Source organism: Paramisgurnus dabryanus, chromosome 9 (genome assembly GCF_030506205.2).
Source record: "Paramisgurnus dabryanus chromosome 9, PD_genome_1.1, whole genome shotgun sequence".
Lineage (NCBI taxonomy): Eukaryota > Metazoa > Chordata > Actinopteri > Cypriniformes > Cobitidae > Paramisgurnus > Paramisgurnus dabryanus.
Window position 1 is genome coordinate 32048671 of NC_133345.1, and position 24782 is coordinate 32073452.

At 39.1% G+C, this 24782-nt stretch overlaps 1 protein-coding gene across 1 annotated transcript in view; it reads right to left on the bottom strand.

Annotated features, from left to right (window-relative positions):
• The window catches only part of pde8a (phosphodiesterase 8A), a 54742-nt gene that overhangs the window by 15649 nt on the left and 14311 nt on the right, over window positions 1-24782 (bottom strand). Inside the window, exons 2-17 of the mRNA XM_065257976.2 lie at window positions 20641-20697; window positions 16434-16624; window positions 15473-15529; window positions 15196-15250; window positions 13916-14004; window positions 12074-12152; window positions 11828-11965; window positions 11131-11219; window positions 10909-10960; window positions 10778-10820; window positions 9037-9117; window positions 8848-8918; window positions 8259-8423; window positions 8029-8077; window positions 7802-7937; window positions 2671-2869 (exon numbers count right to left, since the gene is read on the bottom strand). Of these exons, the coding sequence (XP_065114048.1) occupies window positions 2671-2869; window positions 7802-7937; window positions 8029-8077; window positions 8259-8423; window positions 8848-8918; window positions 9037-9117; window positions 10778-10820; window positions 10909-10960; window positions 11131-11219; window positions 11828-11965; window positions 12074-12152; window positions 13916-14004; window positions 15196-15250; window positions 15473-15529; window positions 16434-16624; window positions 20641-20697 (1551 nt within the window). The remainder of the gene's footprint in view (window positions 1-2670; window positions 2870-7801; window positions 7938-8028; window positions 8078-8258; window positions 8424-8847; window positions 8919-9036; window positions 9118-10777; window positions 10821-10908; window positions 10961-11130; window positions 11220-11827; window positions 11966-12073; window positions 12153-13915; window positions 14005-15195; window positions 15251-15472; window positions 15530-16433; window positions 16625-20640; window positions 20698-24782) is intronic.

Below are 24782 nucleotides of genomic sequence, written 5' to 3' on the forward strand. Positions count from 1 at the left end.
AATGTTGCGCATATTGAAGAATCCTAATGTAATAAATAATTGACGGTGGATTATGAACTCGCCAAAACGGAAAAGAAAGCCCAACTGGATGCAGGATCAGTTACTGCTGCTGGTCCAGTTGGTGCTGGAAAAAAGAAACGTAATAAAAGGGAAATTCGGCACTGATATATCAAGCAAAACTAAGCGTGAGACATGCGAGACAATGATGCGCGGGTCAATGTACAAAACAACCGGCACCCGACCAACGTTTTCAACTAACCCGCCCGCAAGTCGGACCGCAAAAAATCCGCGGGTGACCTCAGGCATCCGCTCATTTCGGATCAACCCGCGCATTACTGATGGGAGAGGATTTGTTGCAGATCAATGCAGCATTCCCGCTTATGTCGCGGACCCCGGACGACTGCGAGAGGCGGTGGTATGCATTACAATGGCAGTAGAGGGTCGAGATTGCAGCCTTTAAACAGACTAGCATGGCAACAGGTATGCCTATAATATTAAATATTTAATTTCATTATTGTTTCATGTAATTCTAAAAAACTTCCTGCTTGCCATGAATGTAATGAATTATGAAACAAATGTTATAAACAATATGCTTACATTAAAGTGTGCTTTTAAGTGTTATGTGCAATGCTTTTGAGTTGGTGAAACTGTCCATGTTAAGGAGGATCAGCACCTAAGACATTTTAAGATCCTTTGTGAATAACTCTTAGTGAGTTAGGAGTCCTCTTGACTTCTTTTAAGCTGTCCCAGACTTAGGTGCTACTTTTAGGGCTAAAATGCTTTGTGAATTACTCTTAGTGAAAAAAATTAGGAGTCCTAAATTTAGGAGTGACACACCCAGTATTTTTAAGAGTTGCTCCTAAATTCGCCAGTTAGGAGCTACTTTTAGCCTTAAAATTCTTTGTGAATACGGCCCCAGACCAACAGGCGGGTGTATAAACTCAAAATGTTTTTGTAATGTGTGACCCGTCTGTAAACCCCGGTTAAAGTCACGTAAGCTAATTTTGAGATTTAAAGCATCAAAGTAGTCATGAACATAGAAATGACAAAAATGTGTAATTTGTGATTATTGCTGTTAATGACGGATTAAAAAGTAAGCCTTTCATATACAATACTTAAAATTTTATATTTATAAGATGAAAAATCCTGAAATGAATGATTTTATTGACACTACGCTTTATTATTCTGCACAAAAATACCTGAACTTGGGTTACTTTTTTACTTAAACACTGATCTTCTCAGTGTTGACATTTAGCACATAAATACATGATTATTTTAATATTATTTGTTTGAGAAAACTCTTTGCTATCATTAGAAGGGAGTGTTTCCCAACCACTGTGCCGTGGGAAAAAAAACACTGCCAGAGTGTTTGAAAAGAGATTGAAGCTAACTACCTGGTTGCGGAGTTGGTCACAGCTGCGTTTGTCACTGTCATCAATTCCAGCCAGGATATTATCTTTTGATCTTGTTGTAATGAACACAGTTTCACATTAAATGTAAATATTACATTTAATGCAGTATAATATTCCAGTTTAACAAGTCATTTAAGGATTGCAATACAGGTTTGTGCAGTTCTGTTAATGCTTCAGTGCAGATTTTTTTGTGTCATCTCCACAATTCCAGGAACAGCTGATCTGTTTAAAGCTAAACGTCTGACTAGATAACCGCCCTACTTTAGACATTTTAAAGCTGTTACGTGTGAAAAACGTTCAGCTTTTGAATGCTGATGCACTATTATTTCCAAGTCTGAGTATGACACGCAGCACCTGAAGCATGTATCAGCGCACATCATACATCACTGAAAACAGGAGAATCTCAGCTTTCACATGGTATATGACTCATAGACTGACAAATTATGGTTTAATTGTGATGCAGCGCTAAATATAAGCTTGGAATTTCTCAAAAACATGATTTTCTGAAAACGAAATTCATCAAATCTTTGACATGGCCTTTAGTCAGTCGGTATAAAAGATATCTGTTCTTGACTTTATATTGAATGATTTTATGTAAAAAAGAGATAAATAACCAAAAATAACTTTCACAGGCAGGGTCACATTTCTATTTTTTTGTGAAATAGGTCTATTCGGTTTACATGACAGTATTGGTGCGGGTTCTGTACGAGAAACTCATTTAAGAATAAAATACAAAAACAATCTGCAATGTGAATCTTGAATCTATAAAACAATCTTACAGAAATAATGAAAACAATCTTAAAGGGAACTCCTAAGATGATTTGTGCTTTGAGACAAACTTATGCAAAGTGCCATCATGAAACCGACAAAGTCTGAGTGTTTATACAAAAAAGCAAACGGGGATAAACAAGTCATTGGACCAAGTGTCGAGGTGTCCTTGAGCAAGACACCTAACCCCAGCTGCTCCCGACGAGCTGGCTGGCGCCTTGCATGGCTGACACCGCCGTCGGTGTATGAATGTGTGAGTGAATGGGTGAATGTGAGGCTAATTGTAAAGCGCTTTGGATGGCCATAGGTCTGTTAAAAGCGCTATATAAATGCAGTCCATTTACCATTTACCATAAAGCTTCACATCAGACTGCTAATGTCGCACATTTAAATAGTGACAAGTAAAAACATGCAGTTGATGCATTGGCGTCCATCCAGCGTGTCGGAGAACGATCCAGTTTGTCGACCAGCGGTGTGTGTCTGTTCTTACCTTTACACGCTCCTTGCATAGGAAGTATGCGGTGGCGTGCAGCACGTCTGCAGCGTGCGTGGAGTTGTGGTAGGAGTTACTGGAGTGATAGTTGGTCTCGATGACCTGCAGCCAGGAGCGAAGAGTCGCCTCAGGACAGTTGAGAAACTCACAAACGCCGAAGCGCGAGAAGATCTTTAACCCCAGATACGTTAAAGGGCTATAAAAAAAATTAAACATAAGAAAAATGTGATATTGTACAAACTCTAAAATTAATCTGTGTAAAGTCCTTCTAGAGAATTGTTTCTAAACACATTATACATGTATTGCTAAAAACACGCTACTGTTTAGTACTGAATTGTGCCATTACACTTTAAAGAGTTTTTTCCACATTTCTGTGTTCAGGATTATTTGGGTGGAGCGAAACCGGTGACTCGATGACTCACTGGAGTCACTGCACATGGCCCCGCCTCTAAATCAATCACCAGCATCTATTCAGGGGTGCGTTTCCCAAAAGCTACTATGGTCGCAAATTCTGACTTTTCCAATAGAGTTAATGATGCTTTTGGGAAACGCACCCCAGGTTGTAGTGGCATTCAAAAGTTGAGAGAGATGGCAGCTTTCCATGAGTGGGTGTGGTTTCATTCTTTGAGAGCAGATAATCCTGCCTGTTCCTCCAAGATTAGGATCATTCAAAATTGTCTGGATAGTAAATAACACATTTTTCCTGTGGTGTCACAAACTTGAAGCACATTTAATATCGGAGTTTACGGGGAACTGAAACCTTTTAAGTAGGGCTTAATTGTTAATTGTTTTTTAAAACGTGGTCGATTAAAAATCGATTCTCAAAGAGCAGAATCGTTTTTTTTCTTTCATATTTACTTCCGCAAACATTAAACGTAAGATTAACATTAATCTAATTACTAGTCTTCTTCACTAGATGTCACCCTCTTTTTTGCCTTGCGCGATGTTACCAAGGAGCGAGAGGTGAGCCTGTCATTCATTCATTCATTCAGTGCTTCATCAACGTTGATGCCACCTTCACATAAAAAGTCAGAGATATGGAAGTATTTTAGATTTCGCAAGCAAGATGACCACGTTAGTGTTGTGGCTTTTATTTTTTTTTATTAATTACCCACTTGTAAACTGCTGTACACTGTTCTTTTTTTATTAAAGGGGTCATATTATAGGGCTAAAAAGCACATTACTTTGTGTATTTGGTGTAATACAATGTGTTCGTGTGGTTTATGGTTAAAAAAAATAATTACTTTCCACATACCATACTTTGTTTTAGCACCTCTAAGTCCCGCCCATCTGAAACAGGTTGTTTGATACAAAGCTCATCGTTGTGAGAAAGCGCGGTGTCAACGTGTGTGAACTGATTGGCCAGCTATCCAGTGCATTGTGATTGGCCGAATACCTCAGTAACGTAATCAGATATATGACGCTCCTTGCCAAGTTTTGGAAGATGAGCTCCCAAAACAATAATAAAAGCCACGAGATACTATCGTATTTACTACTACCTAATCAACACGAGCCTGAATCTGACCCAGAAAACACGGATGGCTAAGCTAAACGATTTACCAGCGCGATGTGAGCAGAACGTAACAGATGGTAAGGTAAGGATACTAAAACATAAACCATGTTTGCATTTGTGAACGTAGAAACAACAAGCAAGCACTAATCTGCACTTCTCAAATCTGGCGTTAGGATCATCATTAGGAAATGCATTAAAACACAGGCGCGTCTCTGCTCAAAACTCATCTTTAAATTGTCAGTGAGGAAATTTATTAAATATGAAAACATTGGCTACTTACAGGACAACAGTGTAGTTGCAAAGTTACAATTGCTCCACTTTTTAGACAAAGCCTTTGTGTACATCCAGCGGTTGTAAATAAAACCTAACCACTGGTTTCTTAATATTTACTCTGTTGGAATGCCAACCAAAGTAGTTTTGCAACGAAACACAGCGTCTGCTCGACATGGCGGAAACAACACTACAGCATGATTGAAAGTTACACCCTCTATCTTTGCGTATATATGAGAGCGGTGTTATGAAAATGTTCAAACCAGTATGACATCTAACTGCATGGGCGTGTTAAACGAGCCGTTTTAGGTGGGCGTGGATGAGGCTTCACGTTTAAAAAGAATATCTCTTTGGATTTGAAACTTTAATTTTTGCAACTTTACAGATCTTTTATGTGCACAGACATCATTAAACACTCTAAAAACAAAGGAAAACATCTGGCAATATGACTCCTTTAATATAGTATTAATATTATAGTATTATATTTGTATTAAATCTATATTCATTGAGTTGAATCGAGAATTGAGTATAAAAACCTACCTGAGAACCGGAATCAGAAATTGAATCGAGAATTGAAATCGAACCGAAAGCTTGTAAATCGAAATCGAATCGATCTGGAAAATCTGAATCGATACCCAGCCCTACTTTTAAGAATCGTTCACTGACTCTTTATTAAAGGGGCGGTGAATTTGTCGATTTTATTGTTTTATACTGTTGCCTGATGTCTACTTATGATGTCCGCGTGTTTTTTACATTCAAAAACATCAAAAACAATAAGTAACAGGCTATTTTGTAACATGGATTAGTGGCTCTCTGGAGAAATGGTTCGTTTGAAGGGGCGGGCCGCATTGAAGACCTGGACGTAAACACCCACTGCTATGATTGGACGGCTTCATTCCCCGTCATTACATGTGGGCAAATGTTTTAAAAACATTAATGTGATAAAAATAGCAGCCGAACACAAATATGTTTGAGCCACAAAAGATTCTGGGTGCTAAATATGATACACATAAATGACAATACTTATATTAAAGTAGAAACAAAACTCGACGTGACTAAATTACCGTATACAACACAGTAAGCGCGCATCAGAATCTAAACTGCGGCTAATAAATCCTTATCAATAACTTTGTATATTTCGATTGTGCTTGTGAAGTTGCTTTTACATTCACGTAATGTTAAATACCACAGTTATATGATAAAAAATAAGCTTTCTTGAGTGTTTGACCTTTCAAACGTAACTCGCCTAAATTACCGTATACAACACAGTAAACGGGCATCAGAATCTAAACTGCGGCTGATAAATCCTTCCTTATAACTATTTTTGTATATTTCTACCTTTAAATTACAGTCGTATTGTTAAGTGTTGTACCTTTATTAATCGTTTAATGTTTTTAGTAAATTAAAACAGTCAAACAAACGTGTTTAGACACGGATGTTACAACAGGACATATCAAGCGATCTCTTCTAACAAAGCAATAGTGAAACGCAGTAACTTATATAAAGTAAAATGTCTTACTGTGTATAATGCTGTGTCATTGTTGTCAGATCCAATATAAGTGGTGCTTTTAATCACAGTCTCTCTGCAAATCCAGTATCGACTTCTTTACAAATGAATCCGTGTACACAAAGTTAACAAACACTCCCCACACGAGCTGGAACTTCTTCAAAAACAAACTTTATCCACGCATTTAATGTTATGTTCCAAGCCTCCGAATTAAAGTATTTAGCTTTTGTGTTGTTCCCACGCGGTTCTTCCACAACCGAAAATGCGTTTCCAGTCTTTCATAACAGATCACCGCGTCAAAATAAAAGTCTCTCAGAAAAAATGTATTTAAAAGTCATTTTGGTTACATTTGTCAATCTTTAAAGACATATTTACTTGTTGAGACACACGTGTGTCACGCGAAGCTGTGGGCGGGGCTACAAAAGTGGTCCTTGTATTTGGCTATGGGGCGGTGCTTCAATTCTACTTTGACGTCATAGATTTCAGAATTCCACACTGGCTTGTTTTACTGGCTTGGTGCCAAAAACGGTTATATTTCAGTAGCACGGACGTTTTCAGTTCTGAAACTTGCAGGATGTTCATTTAAGTATGATGACCTCTTATATAACAAATTATCAAGTTAAAATTGAGTATTTGATTCACTGCTCCTTTAAACCTGAAAGTATCCCCTTAGGGCAAACAGTAAGAACTCTGTGTATGTTTTGATCATCGCTCTGAATCTGATCTCTATCAAAAGTCCTTTACAATTATCTCAGTTTTTTTGCTCAAAATTTGGTGTTTTTGAAGAAGCTCATCTATAGTGGAGAGGTGTGAAGATAGGATGAAACGGGTTTTTTTTTTAGCAGAGGGTCTGTTCTTTCATTCGATATATTGTATGTTTATACACTCACCTAAAGGATTATTAGGAACACCTGTTCAATTTCTCATTAATGCAATTATCTAATCAACCAATCACATGGCAGTTGCTTTAATGCATTTAGGGGTGTGGTCCTGGTCAAGACAATCTCCTGAACTCCAAACTGAATGTCAGAATGGGAAAGAAAGGTGATTTAAGCAATTTTGAGCGTGGCATGGTTGTGGGTGCCAGACGGTCTACAAATAGGAAAAAGAGCAAAATTGGACAGTTAAAGAGTGGAAAAATGTTTCCTGGTCTGATGAGTCTAGATTTGTGTTGAGACATTCAGATGGTAGAGTCAGAATTTGGCGTAAACAGAATGAGAACATGGATCCATCATGCCTTGTTACCACTGTGCAGGCTGGTGCTGGTGGTGTAATGGTGTTGGGGATGTTTTCTTGGCACACATTATGGCCCTTAGTGCCAATTGGGCATCGTTTAAATGCCACAGCCTACCTGAGAATTGTTTCTGACCATGTCCATCCCTTTATGACCACCATGTAATGGCTAACTCTAACCCTCAACCCAATAGAGCATCTTTGGGATGTGGTGGAAGGGAGCTTCGTGCCCTGGATGTGCATCCCACAAATCTCCATCAACTGCAAGATGCTATCCTATCAATATGGGCCAACATTTCTAAAGAATGCTTTCAGCACCTTGTTGAATCAATGCCACGTAGAATTAAGGCAGTTCTGAAGGCAAAAGGGGGTCCAACACACTATTAATATGGTGTTCCTTATAATCCTTTAGGTGAGTGTACATTTAAAGAAGAACATTTTCTAGAAAGCATTAAACTTTTGTGAAAATCAAAAAATGTTGGAGCTGACTGGCAACTTTTTTTTTAAAACACTGGCAGGTAAAGAGTTAAAGTGAACCATTATTCCTTTGACTATGTTTGCTGTGTACTATATTAACAGACATTTATTTCTTTATGTGTGTGTACCGTTTCATGGTGGCTGATTCCAAGTTAAAGATATCGAAGTCCCATGAGTCTTCCTTCTCCATGGTCTGAGCTATGCATGCTGGGATATCACTGAGTGACAGTGGAGTGGTCAGGTGACCGGGGATGTGATGCAGCGCTGAAACACATGAGGCGTGCATAAGTGTGTGAACAGCACAAAGGGAATGAGGCATCAAATGTGTCAGACTGAGAGAGTGATTTGAACTTACGTTTGGTGGCAAAGATGTACTCGTTTCCCGATGATCTGCGTAGTCCATCCTGCAGACACACGTTTACGTAAAACACACATTCATATAGCGTTACTTCTGCCCTGCCTTCTCTCCAACTCCTCTTCATAGTTCACTTTATATATCACACATTCTTCCAAAATTGAGTAACTGAAGTTAAATGAATGCTGAGAATTATTTGACTGGAACCATAAAGGAGACGGGTAACTTACGGTCATAAGACCCCCCACCAGATCACTGGTATGAGGGTCTTCTTCCTTAGTACCAAGCTGAGGTGAGTATAACTCTGTCGTGCGCAGGATCTCCAGCACCCGGTCCAGGGCTTCGGCCACGGGCATCGGACTGCTCTCCTGAGCTGCATTGATGATGTTTATCACCTACACACACGCACGCATGCACACACAATCTTTAAAAATCATGACTCGACAATGGTCATAAGACCTCACTGAATCATTGAATACTAGATGACTTTATTTACTAAACACAATAATTTCTTTCATATTTATATTGTGGTATTAATTTCAATAATGAACAGTTATCTAGTTCATGACTGAAGCCTGAAGAAAGCAGAAGGTTTATTAATTACATTACTAATTATTTTTTTACTACTTATATCATGTACAATTAATGCTTCTGAAATCACTACATTTACACTTATGATACTTTATATATAAGATTGATTATTTATAGCAAGAGAACAAGTAGTGAGTCTTCACATAGACAGCCACTGCGATAGAAATGTAGACAGACACAGAGACACACACACACACACACACACACACACACACACACACTATTTACCTTAGTAATGGGTGCTTCAATAGTCATGGAGTGAATTCTGGCCATAGACGAGTATCTTCTTTGAGAACTTCCTGTTTAACACAAGAGGAGTTCAGTTATACTGCAGTAAGAGATCCACTTAGGACAATCAGGAGTCAAACGTTAGGATAAATTGTAGGCTGAGTGTTTCAGGGCAGAGATTTCTCTTACCGTCACTTCCTCGAGAGGTTGTTGAGCGGACGTCCAGAGAACCTTTCCTGCGATCTTTGTGTTTGATGGACTGCTGAATGTCTGATACACACAACAATAACAGCAGATGAACAAACACACAGACCTTAAAGCATCAGTCAATGAAGTGAGGATCGATCTCTTGTTGGGCATTGCGTAAACCTTAGACTACACACATCACTGACGTCTGTGCCCTCTTCAGTCAAAATGATTTATTTAAATGTTGTAGTTCCCCTTCTGTCACTCACTCACTCTATGTTGTGTCAATGATAGGGGTTCGACTTGGGAGACCGTTGCACACCAGGTGTTACTGGATGGGAATCGATAGGGAGGCACAACCTGGTTGTCAGGTTCCTCAGAGGCACTACGGGGCTTAACCCTCCCAAGTTTCGCCTTGTTCCCTCTTAGGACCTTTTCTGATGTCCTTCTGGACTTCAGAAGTCTCCCTTTGAGCCTTGGAATCAGTCGAGCTTAGCACCCTCTCTCAGAAGACGGCCCTCCTGATCGCGCTCACTTCTATCAAGAGGGTTGGAGACCTGCAAACTTTCTCTGTCGGCAGCGAATGCCTCAAATTTCGTGCCCGGCCTTCTCTCACATTGTCCTGAGACCATGGCCCAGTTATGGGCCCAAGGTTCCTACCACTCTCAAAACCAGGTGAACCTCCAGGCCCTATCTGATGTTAGTGATCCTGCCTTGTTATTCTTGTGTCCAGTACACGCTTACTTGGACCACACGCAGAGGTTTAGATCATCTGATCAGATTTTGGTTTGCTATGGAGGTCAGCAGAAGGTTAGGCGGTCTCCAAGCAGAGGCTCACCTGCTAGATCGTTGATGCCATTTCTTTGGCATACCAGCCCCAGAATTTGCTCATTCTATTAGTTGCGTTGCCTTTTCATGGGCGCTGGCTAACAGCGCCTCCCTGGCAGACATCGGTCGGGCTGCAGGCTGGGCAACTCTTCATACTTTTGAAAGGTTCTATAACCTTAGGTTTGAAGGCTGTGGGCCTGGGTTGTGCCTTTTCTTTTATCAGGACACTTTTACAGGGTTAGGGATTTTTTAATAATAAAATAAAAGATAATAAATACTTGCAGAGAAGCCAATCTCAAGGTTTCGACCAGTTACCTTTGTTCCAAGCTCGCTACCCTTTGGGTTGCTTGCCTCCTATTCCCATACAGTTTTCCTTTCGTAAACCCTGTGACTTCCCCAGAGGTCCTTCCCCATTTCCCTTGAGTCCAGTTGAGCCCTGTTTCCCAGCTCACTACTCTTGGATGTATTTTCCTCCATTAATTCGATCATGTCCCTCCTGCCATGTCACTGACTTACCGCTGAACGGCCGATCCAATTTCGGCTCCACGGCACTAAATCCGAATGAATGAGCGTATCTGCCTCCTTTTATACCCAGATGCCCAGGCGGAGTCACGATATGAAAATTTCATTGGCTAATGTTCATCGCTATTGTTTTAATCTAGCTGTGATTTTTCTCAGGTACTGACTGACAGCGAGTAGACAGAAAGGTGATCACGTGTGTTTCTGAGCATCTCCATTGTGTGCTGACCATTTAAAAAAACACAACTTTGAATCAACCAGACACAAACAAACAATAAAATGGCATGTTTACATAATTATATATTACTTTATTGTTGCGTTGTGCTAATGCGTCTTAATATACCCAGAAACATCCATCTAAAATACCAAATAACATGTAAATATTGTGCTGTAATACCTGTCTGCGATTCGGCTTGAACTCTCTCACAAGACTTTTCTCCCTGGATCAGAACACACAAACACATCATTAACAACATCACATCACCGACAAAATCACACTTGTGTGTTGAACTCTGTGTGTCTTCTTACCCTGTTATTGTCATTTAAAGGCCTGTTAACAGACACACAGTGTCTGACTTTACTAGAAATGAGACAGACAGACGAGAGACAATGTTTTAGTATCAGATTTCTGCTTTACCTTCAGCAGTTAGGGTCAGAATATATTTGACCTTTAGTAATAACATGACACTTTACAGCAAAAACAACTTGACTATGGAAGCATGTAAAAATCCAGAGGAGAACAGCACTCACCCTCCCTGTCCGACCACGGGTGTGATCCTCACGTTTTGCTGTAGACTATCACCGTTCTTCTTTTTGGCATAATAAACCCCCTGCCACTCCTGAAACACACAGGACAGAGAATCTAACAGCATACAGAAGAAGGTCTGAAACAGAATAAAAGTCGGACCCCTGCGTGATGAAAGCGCAGCGGGCGCAGCTTCAAACGCCCCTCCGGCTGTGTATACCTGTGTGTGTCTATGACCTTTGTGTTACGTGAGGTGAGACAGTGGGCTGTTCGCTCTTTAAACCAGCATCTCTCTTACTTTCACACCATTTGGATCTCAAATTCCCAGATGATTTATTTACTCGGTTGTGGGTTCAACAGTGCATTCAATTGAACTTTATTTTTATAGCGCTTTCATCATTTTTCATTGTTGCAAAGCTGCTTTAAAGTAAAGACAGTAGAGCAATAAAGTAGACATGATGGTGATTTATTGATTTATTTATTCATAAGATTAAAGGGCTGTTGGTAGAAACTAACTGAGCTACAGGTTTATGCAGAAAACCGATCATTTGAAGTCTAGTCAACATAAGCTTCACTCTCTTCATTGGTAGTCAACACGTTACATCACTGCTCATTTTTATAAGGTCAAGTGCCATTGAACTTTTAGTGACTCTTATTAAAGACAGAGGACTGTTTGTTGCTGCTGGTGTTCACCTAACTTACTTTTCCTTTGCGGATACAAGCGTTGATGTTCTCAAGCAGGTCGGCTTTGTTTTTGTCACTCTTAGGCACTTCTGTGTTTTCCTTCAGCAGCTCTCCATGCTGGAATCCCAAGATGCATTCATACGCAGGATTGACATACTGACAGAAAAACACAGCTTACTGACACTCCATGATGGGTTTAATATCCAAAATTATTAAAATAAAGTCACATGTTAAGTGTGTGTGTGTGTGTGTGTGTGTGTGTACCTGTATGAGCTGATCTTCGTTGCTGATCTCAATGGCTTCCTGACTCTGTTCCAGCGCAGTAAAAACAGCATTACAGGCTCTGAAGACACAAACACACACACAATATTATAAAAAGAGACAAAAACTGCTTACAATTGTTAAAAAAAACACAGAGACACACAGAGAGACACACAAAGACAGACAAACACAAAGACAGAGAGACACAAAGACAAACAGGGCCTAAAATTAAAACTCACCAAGCAGCAAATGCGAGTTTAAACGGCATTGGTGAGTAAATGACAGCGTGTCAATCATAAGTTAACCAGTTACAGTTTAATAAATAGACGTCTCTAACCGGTATGTGTGTTCAACTTATAAAGTTCAACACATAAAGTTTAACTTCTCTGTTCTTCATAACCCCTGAATGTGGCCAGACATTCAGAAGAGAGACAGAATTTAGCTGCAGTGTGTATGAGACTTTAGCCAGGGTCACATTTTCAAAAACAGTTTCATGGTCGGCAAAAAATATTAAAGGTCAGTAAAAGTCACTGCCCATTGGCAGGTGTAAAAAAAGGTTAGTTTAAGTTCTGCAGACACACATGCACGCACGCATGCACATGCAGACACAGACAGAAACACACGCAGACAACACAGACAGACAGACAGACAGACAGATGTTGGCATATGTGGTTTACGGGGACATTTCCGACATGCCTGTTCCTTAAAGAAGACAATTTGCGCTTTTGAGCAATATGTGGTTTATTGCGGTAATTTCTTCATTTCCGTCGGCCGTTTGCTGCAGTTTTCTGAAGAGCTGAAGGGAGGGGGGTTAGTAGATAGTGTTAGTTTAAAGGGATAGTTCACCCAAAATTATGTCACAATTTACTCACCCTCATGTTGTTTTAGACCTGCATGCGTTTATTTTTTTTATAAAAACAAAAAAATGATGGTAAGCACATGGCTGATTGTAACCATTGACTTCCATAGTAGAAAAAACTAATCCTGTTGAATTTAATAGGAACCGTCAACTCTGCTTACCATATTTTATCAAAATATCTTCATCATCATTTATCACAATACTTTCATGGTATATGTTTTTCCTACTGTGTGCTTGAAAATATTTTGATAAATAATGATTTTTGTGTTCAACAGAAAAAATAATATCATACAGGTCTAGACAAACATGAGGGTGAGTAAATTAAGACAGAATTTTCATTTATGGGTGAACGATCCCTTTAAAAGTGCACAGAGTGAGCAGTGAGGTGAAGAAAACTCTTCAAAATGAAAACGCATAAACACTTAAGTTGACTCGCTGTTGGTGGCTAAGGACTCGACGGCCCAAAGTTGATTTTCAATAAGGCAGTGTTGATATTTTTGCTTCTTGGTCCTCTTTGTTTCAGAACCTGTCAATGCTTACTGTAGGTAACGTTAAGCCACGGGCATTTAGTTGGGATAAATTAACCCAGAAAAGATTTTTACTTATACAAAACTAAAATTTAAGGGTTGTTTCTCGACAGGTTAGGAATTGAAGTGCGATCAGAGATTTTATTTTATTTTCTGCGGACAACGCTTCACGTCAATGAATGAAGATAAGAATTTTAATACTTGGGTAAATTAACTTTAAGAGCTACTAGGATAAAAAATCTGGCCGTTAAGACTTTTTAAGGCCCTAAATTTAACATTTCTGAATTTTAGTATTTTTAAGATGCCACAGAAACCCTGGTAAATGCAGTATCAATATCAACGCAGAAAACCTGGTAAAAGCATATCACGGAGCAACACAAAACTGGTACTTACTTTCATACCACTTTATCACCCACCCTTAATATAGACAGACAGACAGACAGACATGCAGACACTTACCTGAGTTTGATCTGAGCTCGTATTTCTCCATGATGGAGTTGAATCAGTTCATTGTAGCAGGTCATATGGTTGGCGTTCTCTATATATCTCTGAGTGACAGTAACACACAAACACACATTTTATTAATGAGAATCTTTAATGGAAAATTATCAAATGTCCTCCAAAATACCTTAAAGATGCTGAACAACACTACAGGAACACAAACACTTCTCTTGTTTTTAGATAAAACTACTGTATTTACATGTAAACCATTTGCCTCTGCCACACTGCTCCCTCCACAGTTTGCTTCATGTCATGCATGTTTAAGAAATACTTTATGCTTGATGGTTATTATTTTTAATTTAGGAATGTGCATCCATACTAACCAGTCATCATTAAATAGTTAATATCAATAAATTGCCTTCCATCCCCTTCATTAGTGCAGTATTGTAACTAAACCTTGACTGAGATAATCAGGTGCACCTATGATGAATATATTTGCAAAAAAGCCTGATAAGTGTGTGTGTGTGTGTGTGTGTGTGTGTGTGTGTGTGTGTGTGTGTGTGTGTGTGTGTGTGTGTGTGTGTGTGTGTGTGTGTGTGTGTGTGTGTGTGTGTGTGTGTGTGTGTGTTTTAATGCGTCTATGGGGACAATTCAATAGATTTAATTTTATACTGAACAAACTGTATATTCAATTCCCCTCACACAAACAAGCACATTTCACATAAGCCTTTTTCACACAGACATTACGGAAAATACATCCAGGATTGTTTGAGTTTTGGTTCATTTACGCTGCCAATGTTTTCTGGAATCTGTGCATGCATTCACACAAATACCTGTATTTGACATCTAAAGTTCTGCACTTGTTAGTTTTTTTCCACAGCATCTAAAGTTTGCTTATTATCTGTTATTTCTCTCTCCAGATAAAATGCTTGTGCATGTTTGTTTATAAGATCATAATGAGCGTGTAATGTTGTTCTGTTCAGTCATGCTGGTGAATGATCTCTGATAGTGACGAGCTCCCTGATCTCTGCTTCAGTACAGTTTGATCTGCGTTTAAATCCATGTGTCAAAGAGCTGAACCATCCTCACTACATCACGCCCCTTACAGCATCGTTTCTGCCTCTTTTTCACACAGAATGCTTTCTGTGAATGTTATGGCAATGTTACTACTGTAGGACCTCTTTACAGGAGTGATCCCAGAACATTTACAGGAAGTGTTTGTGTTCACACAGAACCCTCTCTGACAATTTAAATTTTGTGGGACCAAAGTGCTGTGTGAACGAGGGTTATACGCTCACCCTATTAAATCCAGCTGATATCAGGGGCATCACAGTGGATTCTTCACGATCCGGCCTTCACAATAAAATAAGTTTTAATTTTTTAAAACACTACATGATAACAAAATAGGTTATCTACAGTGACACCAGACTATACACATTGTCAATATAAGTGCGTGTGTGTGTGTGTGTGTGTGTGTGTGTGTGTGTGTGTGTGTGTGTGTGTGTGTGTGTGTGTGTGTGTGTGTGTGTGTGTGTGTGTGTGTGTGTGTGTGTGTGTGTGTGTGTAGACACAAACCTTTTCACAACTGCCACAATCACAGTGTTCAGAGAGGAGCTGATGGCTCGGATTGAACTGAGAAAAATGTAAGTTCAGACAACATAATTCAATTCAATTCAATTCAATTTTATTTATATAGCGCTTTTCACAATTTGGTAATTGTATCAAAGCAGCTTTACATAAATAGAAGCAGTGAAAAGCACAGAAAATCGACAGATAGCATAACATAATACACGATAGCACAAGCAGCTAAATTTGCTGCGGCTATAAATCAACATTATAAGCAAACGTATTACTAATGTAACGTATAGAAGTTAAGCCCAAAAGGAAAACAACATAATCTTTCTTAGACCCACACACACAGAGACCCATACACACAGAGACACACAAACACAGAGACACACACACACACACACAGAGGCCCACACACAGAGACACACAAACACAGAGGCCCACACACAGACTAGGGGTTCATCAATAAATGCCAATAAACACTAATAATACGTGGCCAATAACTATTCTGAATCGCACAGCTGATATTATTTACAGCTATTTTGTGTACTTCGGCTTTTGATCAGTAAGTCCTTATCGATCTGAAATCACTGTTAGTTTGAGTCGTTTATAACATGCATTTAAAAAAGCAACACTCGTCAAACATAAAAAACATACATATTTTTAATATTTTCATGAAAATACCTGAAAAGGTTTAAAGAACAGCAATATAAATATGCTTAAGGCATTTCCTGGAGCTGCGTGTCAAAGCTGCGTGTGTAATGGTTCTTCTTCTGCAGCGCATATTGAGTTTCTGCACGAGAGCGCCCCCTGGCTTTTGGATGTAGCGGCATTTCACCGAAATTCATTGAGAAGCATAGCAAGCATTATCAGCTGATTTATCGGTGCACCCCTAACACAGACACACACACACACACACACACACACACACACACACACACAGAGACACACACATAAAGAAACATACCGACAGAGGGCTTCAGCATCAAAATATCTGGAATGTCGGTGATCGATGAGAATCAGATCATGGTTTTTCTCCAGGAAACTCTCCAGAGCCGATTCGGGCGTTCGGGCCATGTTACACCTGAAACCGCTGCGCTCACATGCCCAGCAGAATGCGTTACTCTGAGCATCATCTTTGGCAAACACTAACAGTACCTTAAATAAACACAAAAACACACAAATACATTCATAAACAATCTGTGAAGCAGCGGTGGTCATCAGAAGCGTCACAGGGACACATCACTTCTGTGATCTTCTTCAAACATCATGTACTTCATGCTCAAGTCTGCTACATAAAAACATGATACTCATAAAGGGTTAGGTGTGCCCATGTCATGCTACTGTTCAAGAAAAATGACAATCCATTAAGATGTGTGTGAAGTTTTTTAAATTCTGAATCCGTCGAGCAGTGGCTCTCAATATTACAGTTTTTTACGATTGCTATGACAGATTTTTTACATTTACATTTAGCAGAAGCTTTCGTCCAAAGCGACATACAAATGAGGTAACAATAGAAGCAATTAGAGCCACACAAGAACAGCAATACATAAGTGCACTGGAACTAGAATCATCAAGTCTAACACAGTGTAGATAGCCACGGGTTAGTAAATGTTTTTTTTTTTTGACAGTGTAAAGATAAGGATAGAGAAAAGAGAAGATATTAGTAAGTGAGGTGTTGGGGAAAGAGATTTTTAGCCGATTTTTTAAAGAGTTCTACAGAATCAGCAGATCTTGTCGCAACTGGTAGTTAATTCCAGAACCAAAGAAAGTGTGCATTAGTGATTTTTTCTGTTTTTGGGACGGCACCACAAGTCGTGGTTCTGTGGCAGAACGCATGGATCCAGAAGGTATATAGGTCTGTAAAAGCAATCAAAGGTAAGGGGGCGCTGACCCAGTGGTGGTTTTAAAGGTCAGAAGCAGAGCTTTGAATTTGATGCAAGCCGCTATAGGAAGCCAGTGTAAACTGATGAAGAGAGGAGTGACATGCCCCCTCTTTGGCTCATTGAAGACCACTCCGCAGCTGCTGGGAGTCCGGCCAATAACGTATTGCAATAATCCAGTCTGGACAGGACAATAGCCTGAACTAGGACTAGTGTAGCATTCTCGGATAGAAAAAGTCTAATTTTCCTAATGTAGTAGAGGATAAATTTACAAGAGCGGGCAATGCTTGCAACATGCTCCGTGAAACTGAGCTGATCATCAATAACCGCTCCCAGGTTTCTGGCTGTTCTGGAAGCCGTAATGTCCGAAGAACATAGTTGAGCCGAAAGATCTTAGGGTCAGATGGTATGACAAGCAATTCTGTCTTAGCAAGGTTTAGCTGGAGATGATGATCCTTCATCCAGAGTGAGAGGTCACTCAGGCATGCTGAGATGCAGGCAGAAACTGTGGGATCGTCAGTCTTGAACGGCAGGTGGAGTTGTGTGTCATCTGCATAACAGTGATAAGACAAGACATGTTTCCGAATGACAGAACCCAGGGATGTCATGTATATCAAAAAGAGCAATGGTCCAAGCACTGAGCCTTAAGGTACCCCAGTACTGAGACATTGGGGTTTGGAGACACCACCTCTCCAGGATAAGCTGAATGACCTAAATGAGAGGTAAGACATGAACCACAGTAGCACCTTTCCAGAAACACATATAGCGGATTGACAGGAGGATGTGGTAATTGACCGTGTCAAAAGCAGCAGATAGCTCCAGCAGGATCAGCACAGATGATTCGGAGGCTGCCCTTGCCTGTCTTAGGGCTTCAATGACGGGGAGCAGTGCAGTTCTGGTCAAGTGAACGCTCTTGAAACCAATTGTTTTGTATAAAGGAGGAGAGCTGGTCAAAAACCATATGCCCAAGAGTCTTGGCACTGAAAGGAAGGAGAGATACAGGTCTGTAGTTCTCCAACATTGAAGGATTAAGTGTGGGTTTCAGCAGCGGGGTTATCCTGGCCTCTTTAAAGTATTTTTCAATACTTTTAAGAATTTTCCTAAATGCTTTCCCACAAAAACATGTATTTTCTGACTGCGTGGACCAGCCGTCAATCTGTCAAGCCTGTATTAACAGTATTTCATGCAATATTTTGCAGTTTTACCATGTTTAAATTAGGGCTGTGCAATTAATCGTTTTTTGATTTCAATTTGGATTTGCGAATGCACAAGAGGACGCAGTCCGAGGGCATACACACTTCAGTAAAGATAAAACAATTTCATGGAAGTGATTGGAGAGATATATATTGCGTGCACATTCTCAGGGCAAGAGCAGAGAGAAATTCAGCGCATACCTGAATGCACACGAAATCAAAGGAAACCCGCCAGCTGAGAGGTTCCCGCATCATTTTAATGTAGGCTACTTTGGGCAACAATAATGCCCTCTCGACAGTTGTCATTAAAAGTCTTAAATCACTTTTTACAGAAAACATGATCAAGCATATAAAATACAATCTGCATAAACAAGTTGAAAGTAAAATTCATGTAAATTTCTTGACTGCTGTTGTTAATAAATATTTAAAGTGGTTGTCGAGGGGTTTTGTGTTTATCTTTTCAGTTAATATTCTACACCCCTGCTCCACTTTTAATATATTCATTCAATGTAAATATATTTATGCATTACTAGACTGTTTTTATGCACCTAAATATATGATATGATCTATACTGATATACCTGGTGTATACCAGCTAATAAATGTTGTCCTAATTTGGGTGGTCAGACTGCATTTGAAATTCAATCTGCATCTAATTTAGCTAAACCAAGTAAATTTGCACGAATTAAAGTCATTTTAGGATGCCAAAGTCAAGTTTAATCATATAAAATGTATTTTACCAGCAATAAATTGTGGCCTGTGAAAATGCTGAGTGGCTAGTAACTTTGGAAAACAACTAGCCACTTTGGCTGGTGAGCAAAAAAAAGTTAATGTCAAGCCCATGTATAAATGCATGTTTTTACAGTCATTTAAGTAATCGTGTAAAATAATCGAGATTTTTATCAAAACAATCGGGATTATGATTTTTCCCATAATCGAGCAGCCCTAGTTTAAATTTACATATTTACAGTGGGCTAGTAGAACAATGTGACCTCCAAGCGAGGAGTAGCCCATGTCCATCATTTGTTCTAATCCATTCCAATAAAATCCTTTCAGGTCACTTTGCAATGTCAGCCTATTTATATATATATATATATATATAGTTTCATTGATATCATTGATGCCTCAGAATACAGTGATAAAGTTTTACAGCGTTTTGTGTCTTATACTCGACAGATGACTTTATGTCCTGAATGTAGTTGCTCTGCGCATCCTCAACAAGCACGTGTATGATGAAGAACACAGAAAAGGCGGATGACATCACAGTAGCGTGTGAGTAATTGGAAAGCAGACTTCCTTCTGATTCCTCAAATCACTCTTGTGGTACTTTGATGTTTGATCATCTCACATTGGTTACGTTGAGATGATTATTTAATCATTGTGACAGCTCTAAATGAAAGTACATGCAGGGGGTGTGGCCTCAATTTTCCACCCCAAGGGTAGAAGTTAAACAAAAATTGCATTAAATCTTTTTGATTTAAATTATGCACCAAGATTTTTAAATGTTTTAAATAAGTGTAGTGCTTCACAGTGGGGGGAGTATAGTCATTAAAGTGCTTAAGAGTTAAGCAGAAGATGCAGAAGATACAGCATCCACCACACACAGTTAAATCTCACTTCAGATTATTGAAGCTTTTATGAATGTTTGATGCTTTTCTTCAGGAGAACTCAAGACACAAAAGTGGGGTCACATTCATTCAACCTCTGTAAATTTAGCTCCAGGAAATAATGAGAGATAATGAATCTGAATATAGAACACACGCACACACACACACACACACACACAAACGCACACACACAGAGCTGAAAGTGTGTGATTCTTAAAAAATAAAACACACAACTAAAGACAACACACATGTCCCTTTTGGAACAATTAACCAATTGTGAAAAGTGCTTTATATAAAACAAATTGAATTGAACATATAAACATCAGAGTTTCTGTTTGTGATGTGATGTTAACTGAATACACCTGCTAAACTAATATAATGTAAGTTTATGTCAACTGTGTTTATTAAAGGCACTTATAAATGGAGTATGAATGAATGAAAACTGTCTGATGATTAAATGTAAGAGTAAAGGTGAGGTACATCAGTCAGTACCTGTAGCTGCTCTTCATAGAGCTTCATTGGTCCGAACTGCAGCTCTGTTAAGCTCTTCTGAAATGACAGCAAAAACAAAACTATGAAAAAATGATGCAGACAAAATCTGTTAAGAAATTACAAATTAACAACAAAACAGCAGCAGAATATTTCAGTTACCATTAAAACCCTTCCTCTGTGGGACAACATCTCAAATGATCATCCCATACTGACAACAAACAGACACACACAGACACACACACACACACGCACAGACGTGTGGGTTGCAGACAATTAATGCATTTAAGAAACAAAGACAGGTAATAATCAATTACGAACAGTTAACAATTTGTAACCAGTGTTACAGTCCTTGGTTCTGATTGGTCAATAGCTGTGATTTATTACGATAACCGCTGCAATGATTCTGTGCATCACTAAAGAGCCCCCCTTACGTGTCTTATTCGGTTAATCACAATTATATAATTGTTGGCCTATTTAATTTAATAGCATCACCCATTTCTCCGAATCAAACATCTGTTCATCGTAACAAAAGAAACAACACAATAAAAAACATGCGAGATGAAACTCTGTGACACACACACACAACGCACACACAGCATCCTGTCTGTTAACTGCATCCGCCCCTATGGATCTTACACACACAGAGACAGACGCATGTGTGTGATACAGCAGTGGCTTTCCACACAAATGAACAACAGGAAGCTGGATGACATTGTTAAGAGCGGGCAGACATCAGCGGGGCAAAGCTCTTCCTCGCTCTTATACTTCTGAGAGAAGAGTTTAGGGTCTAGGGACTCAAGCGCACATTAACGTCTCTGTATCTACACAAACTCATGCACGTACAGTACAGGTAACAGAGAGCGTTGACACCTCGGGTCTCTCCTGACAGTCATACATGGAAAAACACATCTTCTACAACATAGCCCCGGGGATCAACACAACGCCAAACAAACACTGAGAACACAACAAAGTTTACCAACACAAACAAATTAAACAAGTTAATAGACCACATTATGTGAAAGAAACCGAGGGTTAGAGTTAAAGTTAGGCAGAGTTGTAAGCTAACTTTTTGTTAACCTGACAGGTGGCACCAAATACATAAAGTGATTGCCCAATTTCTTTCGTTACAAAACTTTATTTAAAGGGGACATATTATGAGATTTTTTTAAAGATGTAAACTAAGTCTTAATCTAGGTCTGAGCAACAGTGTGCCGTTTTGGGTGTGTCATTTAAAATGCAAATGAGCGGATGAAGTGCAACAACTGATCACAATGATGGTGGTTTGTTGTAATTGAAACTCAATTGTGCTGTGAATTGTTTTCTCTCTCTCTCTTTCTCTCTGTACTAAATAGCTGTGCTGTGGTTGGATAGTGCAGAAAAAGGGGGCGGTATTACCTTATTCTGACATCACAATAAGGGCCAAATTACAATGACCTATTTTTTAACATGCTTGCAGAAAATTGTTTACCAAAACAAAGTTACTGGGTTGATCTTTTTCACATTTTCTAGGTTGATAGAAGCACTGGGGACACAATTATAGCAGTTAAACATGGAAAAAGTCAGATTTTCATAATATGTCCCCTTTAAAAAATCTTATTGTTGAAATGAATTATTTGTACTGAATGATGAAAAAGCAGAAAAGATGTAAACTTTAAAATCATCTCTATCAAGAGTACATTGAGCACCAGTGCTCCTGTTTAGCTCAGTGGTAGAGTATTGTGTTAATAAGCATTGTGTTAATAAGCATTGTGTAAATAAGTATTGTGTTAATAAGCATTGTGTTAATTCCAGAGCTACATTAGTGTTACTCCATTGCTTTATTTCCATAGTTGGAAAAACATGAAGGTAAAGCTAACTCTGGTAGTGTAGATTGTTTAGGACACAAATGCACCATCACGAAAGTTTATCATTTCCACTGCACATGTTTTAAGGCCTTGCCTTTTTAAATATTCAACCAAAAAAGATGCGAAACACATGTCAATGCTGTTTGAGAAGACTCAACATTTGAAGCGAACGCCCTAAAAGCCCCATTTTAAGACAGCATGCAAATACAAAGTTCATTTTATTTTCTTGCACTTGAGCAGACACATTTACACAAAATGATCTTAAAGTGCAGCAATTATCCTCGTAAACAGTCAGTTATGCCTTAAGTCAATCTGCAGAATTTAGAAGTAAAACGCAAGTGTAAACAGTATATTGGATCCGCGTGCATAAGGTCTTGAAGCGACAGCAGACCAGATAAAAGAGTGTTAGCATAGATTAATCAAACAAAAATGGGCAAAGTAAGGAATAATTGAATTGACTCCGGTCCTTTGAATTATAAGAAAAAAAAATGCACACCCAAGGTGCAATGGAGCACGATGCGAAGCGGAGTGCCGTTACACCGCGGGTGTGCATTATTTTCTTATAATTCAAAGGACCGGAGTCAACTATTCCACTTATACCACGGTTACCACAAACATTGCTCTGGTGCCTATTGTGAAGACACTTTACAAGTTAGGTGTGCGGTTATCAGAAATTAATGCATACCCACGGAACATTTCTCAGCATTTAACAGACCCGTGGTATAAAAAAAAAATAACCACTCATCAGTTATCTGATTAGACCATTAGCATCGTGCAAAAAATTACCAGAGTTTTGATATTTTTCCTATTTAAAACTTGACTCTTTCTGTAGCTACATTGTGTACTAAGACCGACGGAAAATTAAAAGTTGTGATTTTCTAGGCAGATATGTCTATGGACTATACTCTCATTCTGGTGTAATAATCAAGGACTTTGCTGCCGTAACATGGCTGCAGGAGGTGCAATGATAGATTTCCATAAATAGTCCCCTGCTGAAAAGTAACCAAGGGGACTATTTTCAGGCTCTGCGTAATGTCATGATTTTTTTCTTATTTTATCTCCATGAATTAAAATAGTCAGTGGTGCTTTTTGCAGCATGGGATGTGTATTATCCTGCATGAAATTTATTTTAGCAGATTCCTTTCATATCATATTATTAAAAAACATATTTTAGGAATTCCACATATCTCTCTCAGGGACCCTAAAGGGACCTACCATCTTACTTCCCAATATTCCAGTCCAAATCATTACTTTGCCACCTCTCCTTAATGTTACAGTCTTGTTTGAACATAGTGGCTATTCACCAACCATCATTCATCTCTACTAGTGATGCTCCGATCGATCGGCCGCCGATCGTAATCGGCCGATAACGACATTAAATGACGCGATCGGCACTCGCTAAATTTGCCGATCTCATGAGCCGATTTTTCTGTTTACTTTTGTCATCATAGCGTTCCTGATGCGGCTGCAATTAGAGACCATTTTACACAGTGCGAGCATTTTGTAACTTATTGCTCATGTGTGACGTGCAGATTTGGATTTCCCTCTCTGCCTATACAGAGATATGCGTATTTTCTATGAGGACGCGCGATGCGTCTTCACATCCCTATCAAACAGCGTATACAACACATATCTATCGCGGACAATTGCATCCTCATGCCGAAAGTTTCTTGCATTTGTTTTAAAGTTTTGAAGGTTTAAACTTCCATTTTCCTCACAGCTGCTCTTGTTTGCCGACACCCGCCGCACGCATACACAGCAGCCGGTCATCAGTGCATGTGAAGAGAACGATCTCTCCCACGTCTTAAAGCTACAGTATCCTAATTCATCTCTCAATAAAATTACTCTCTGCTCATCAGTGAAAAACTGTTGTACTTCATATGAATGCGTGTATATTTAATTCATACAGTAAAGACTGTGTGAATTGTTTTATTTTAACTACTTTTAACAGACATAAACCTTTTTAAAGGCATATTACATTTCTCTTTGCAAGAAGAAATATTTGTTGTGCTTATTTATTTGATTCTCTATTAAGACAATAATATACTTAATTTACAGTTAATTTCATTTCTACAAATGGTGCAAACTCTGCTAGATTATAGATAAAAGATTCCCATTCCACAGCCATTCTGTGATCGGCACTGATTGGCGATCGGCAGATCATGATCTTGGTGATCGGTAATCGGCCCCAAAAATGCTGATCGGAGCATCTCTAATCTCTACTATTCACTGTATTCTGGCATGTCAATGAATAAAACTGGTTGAAAACTGGTCTTCATGTATTCTGAGTTCACAGCA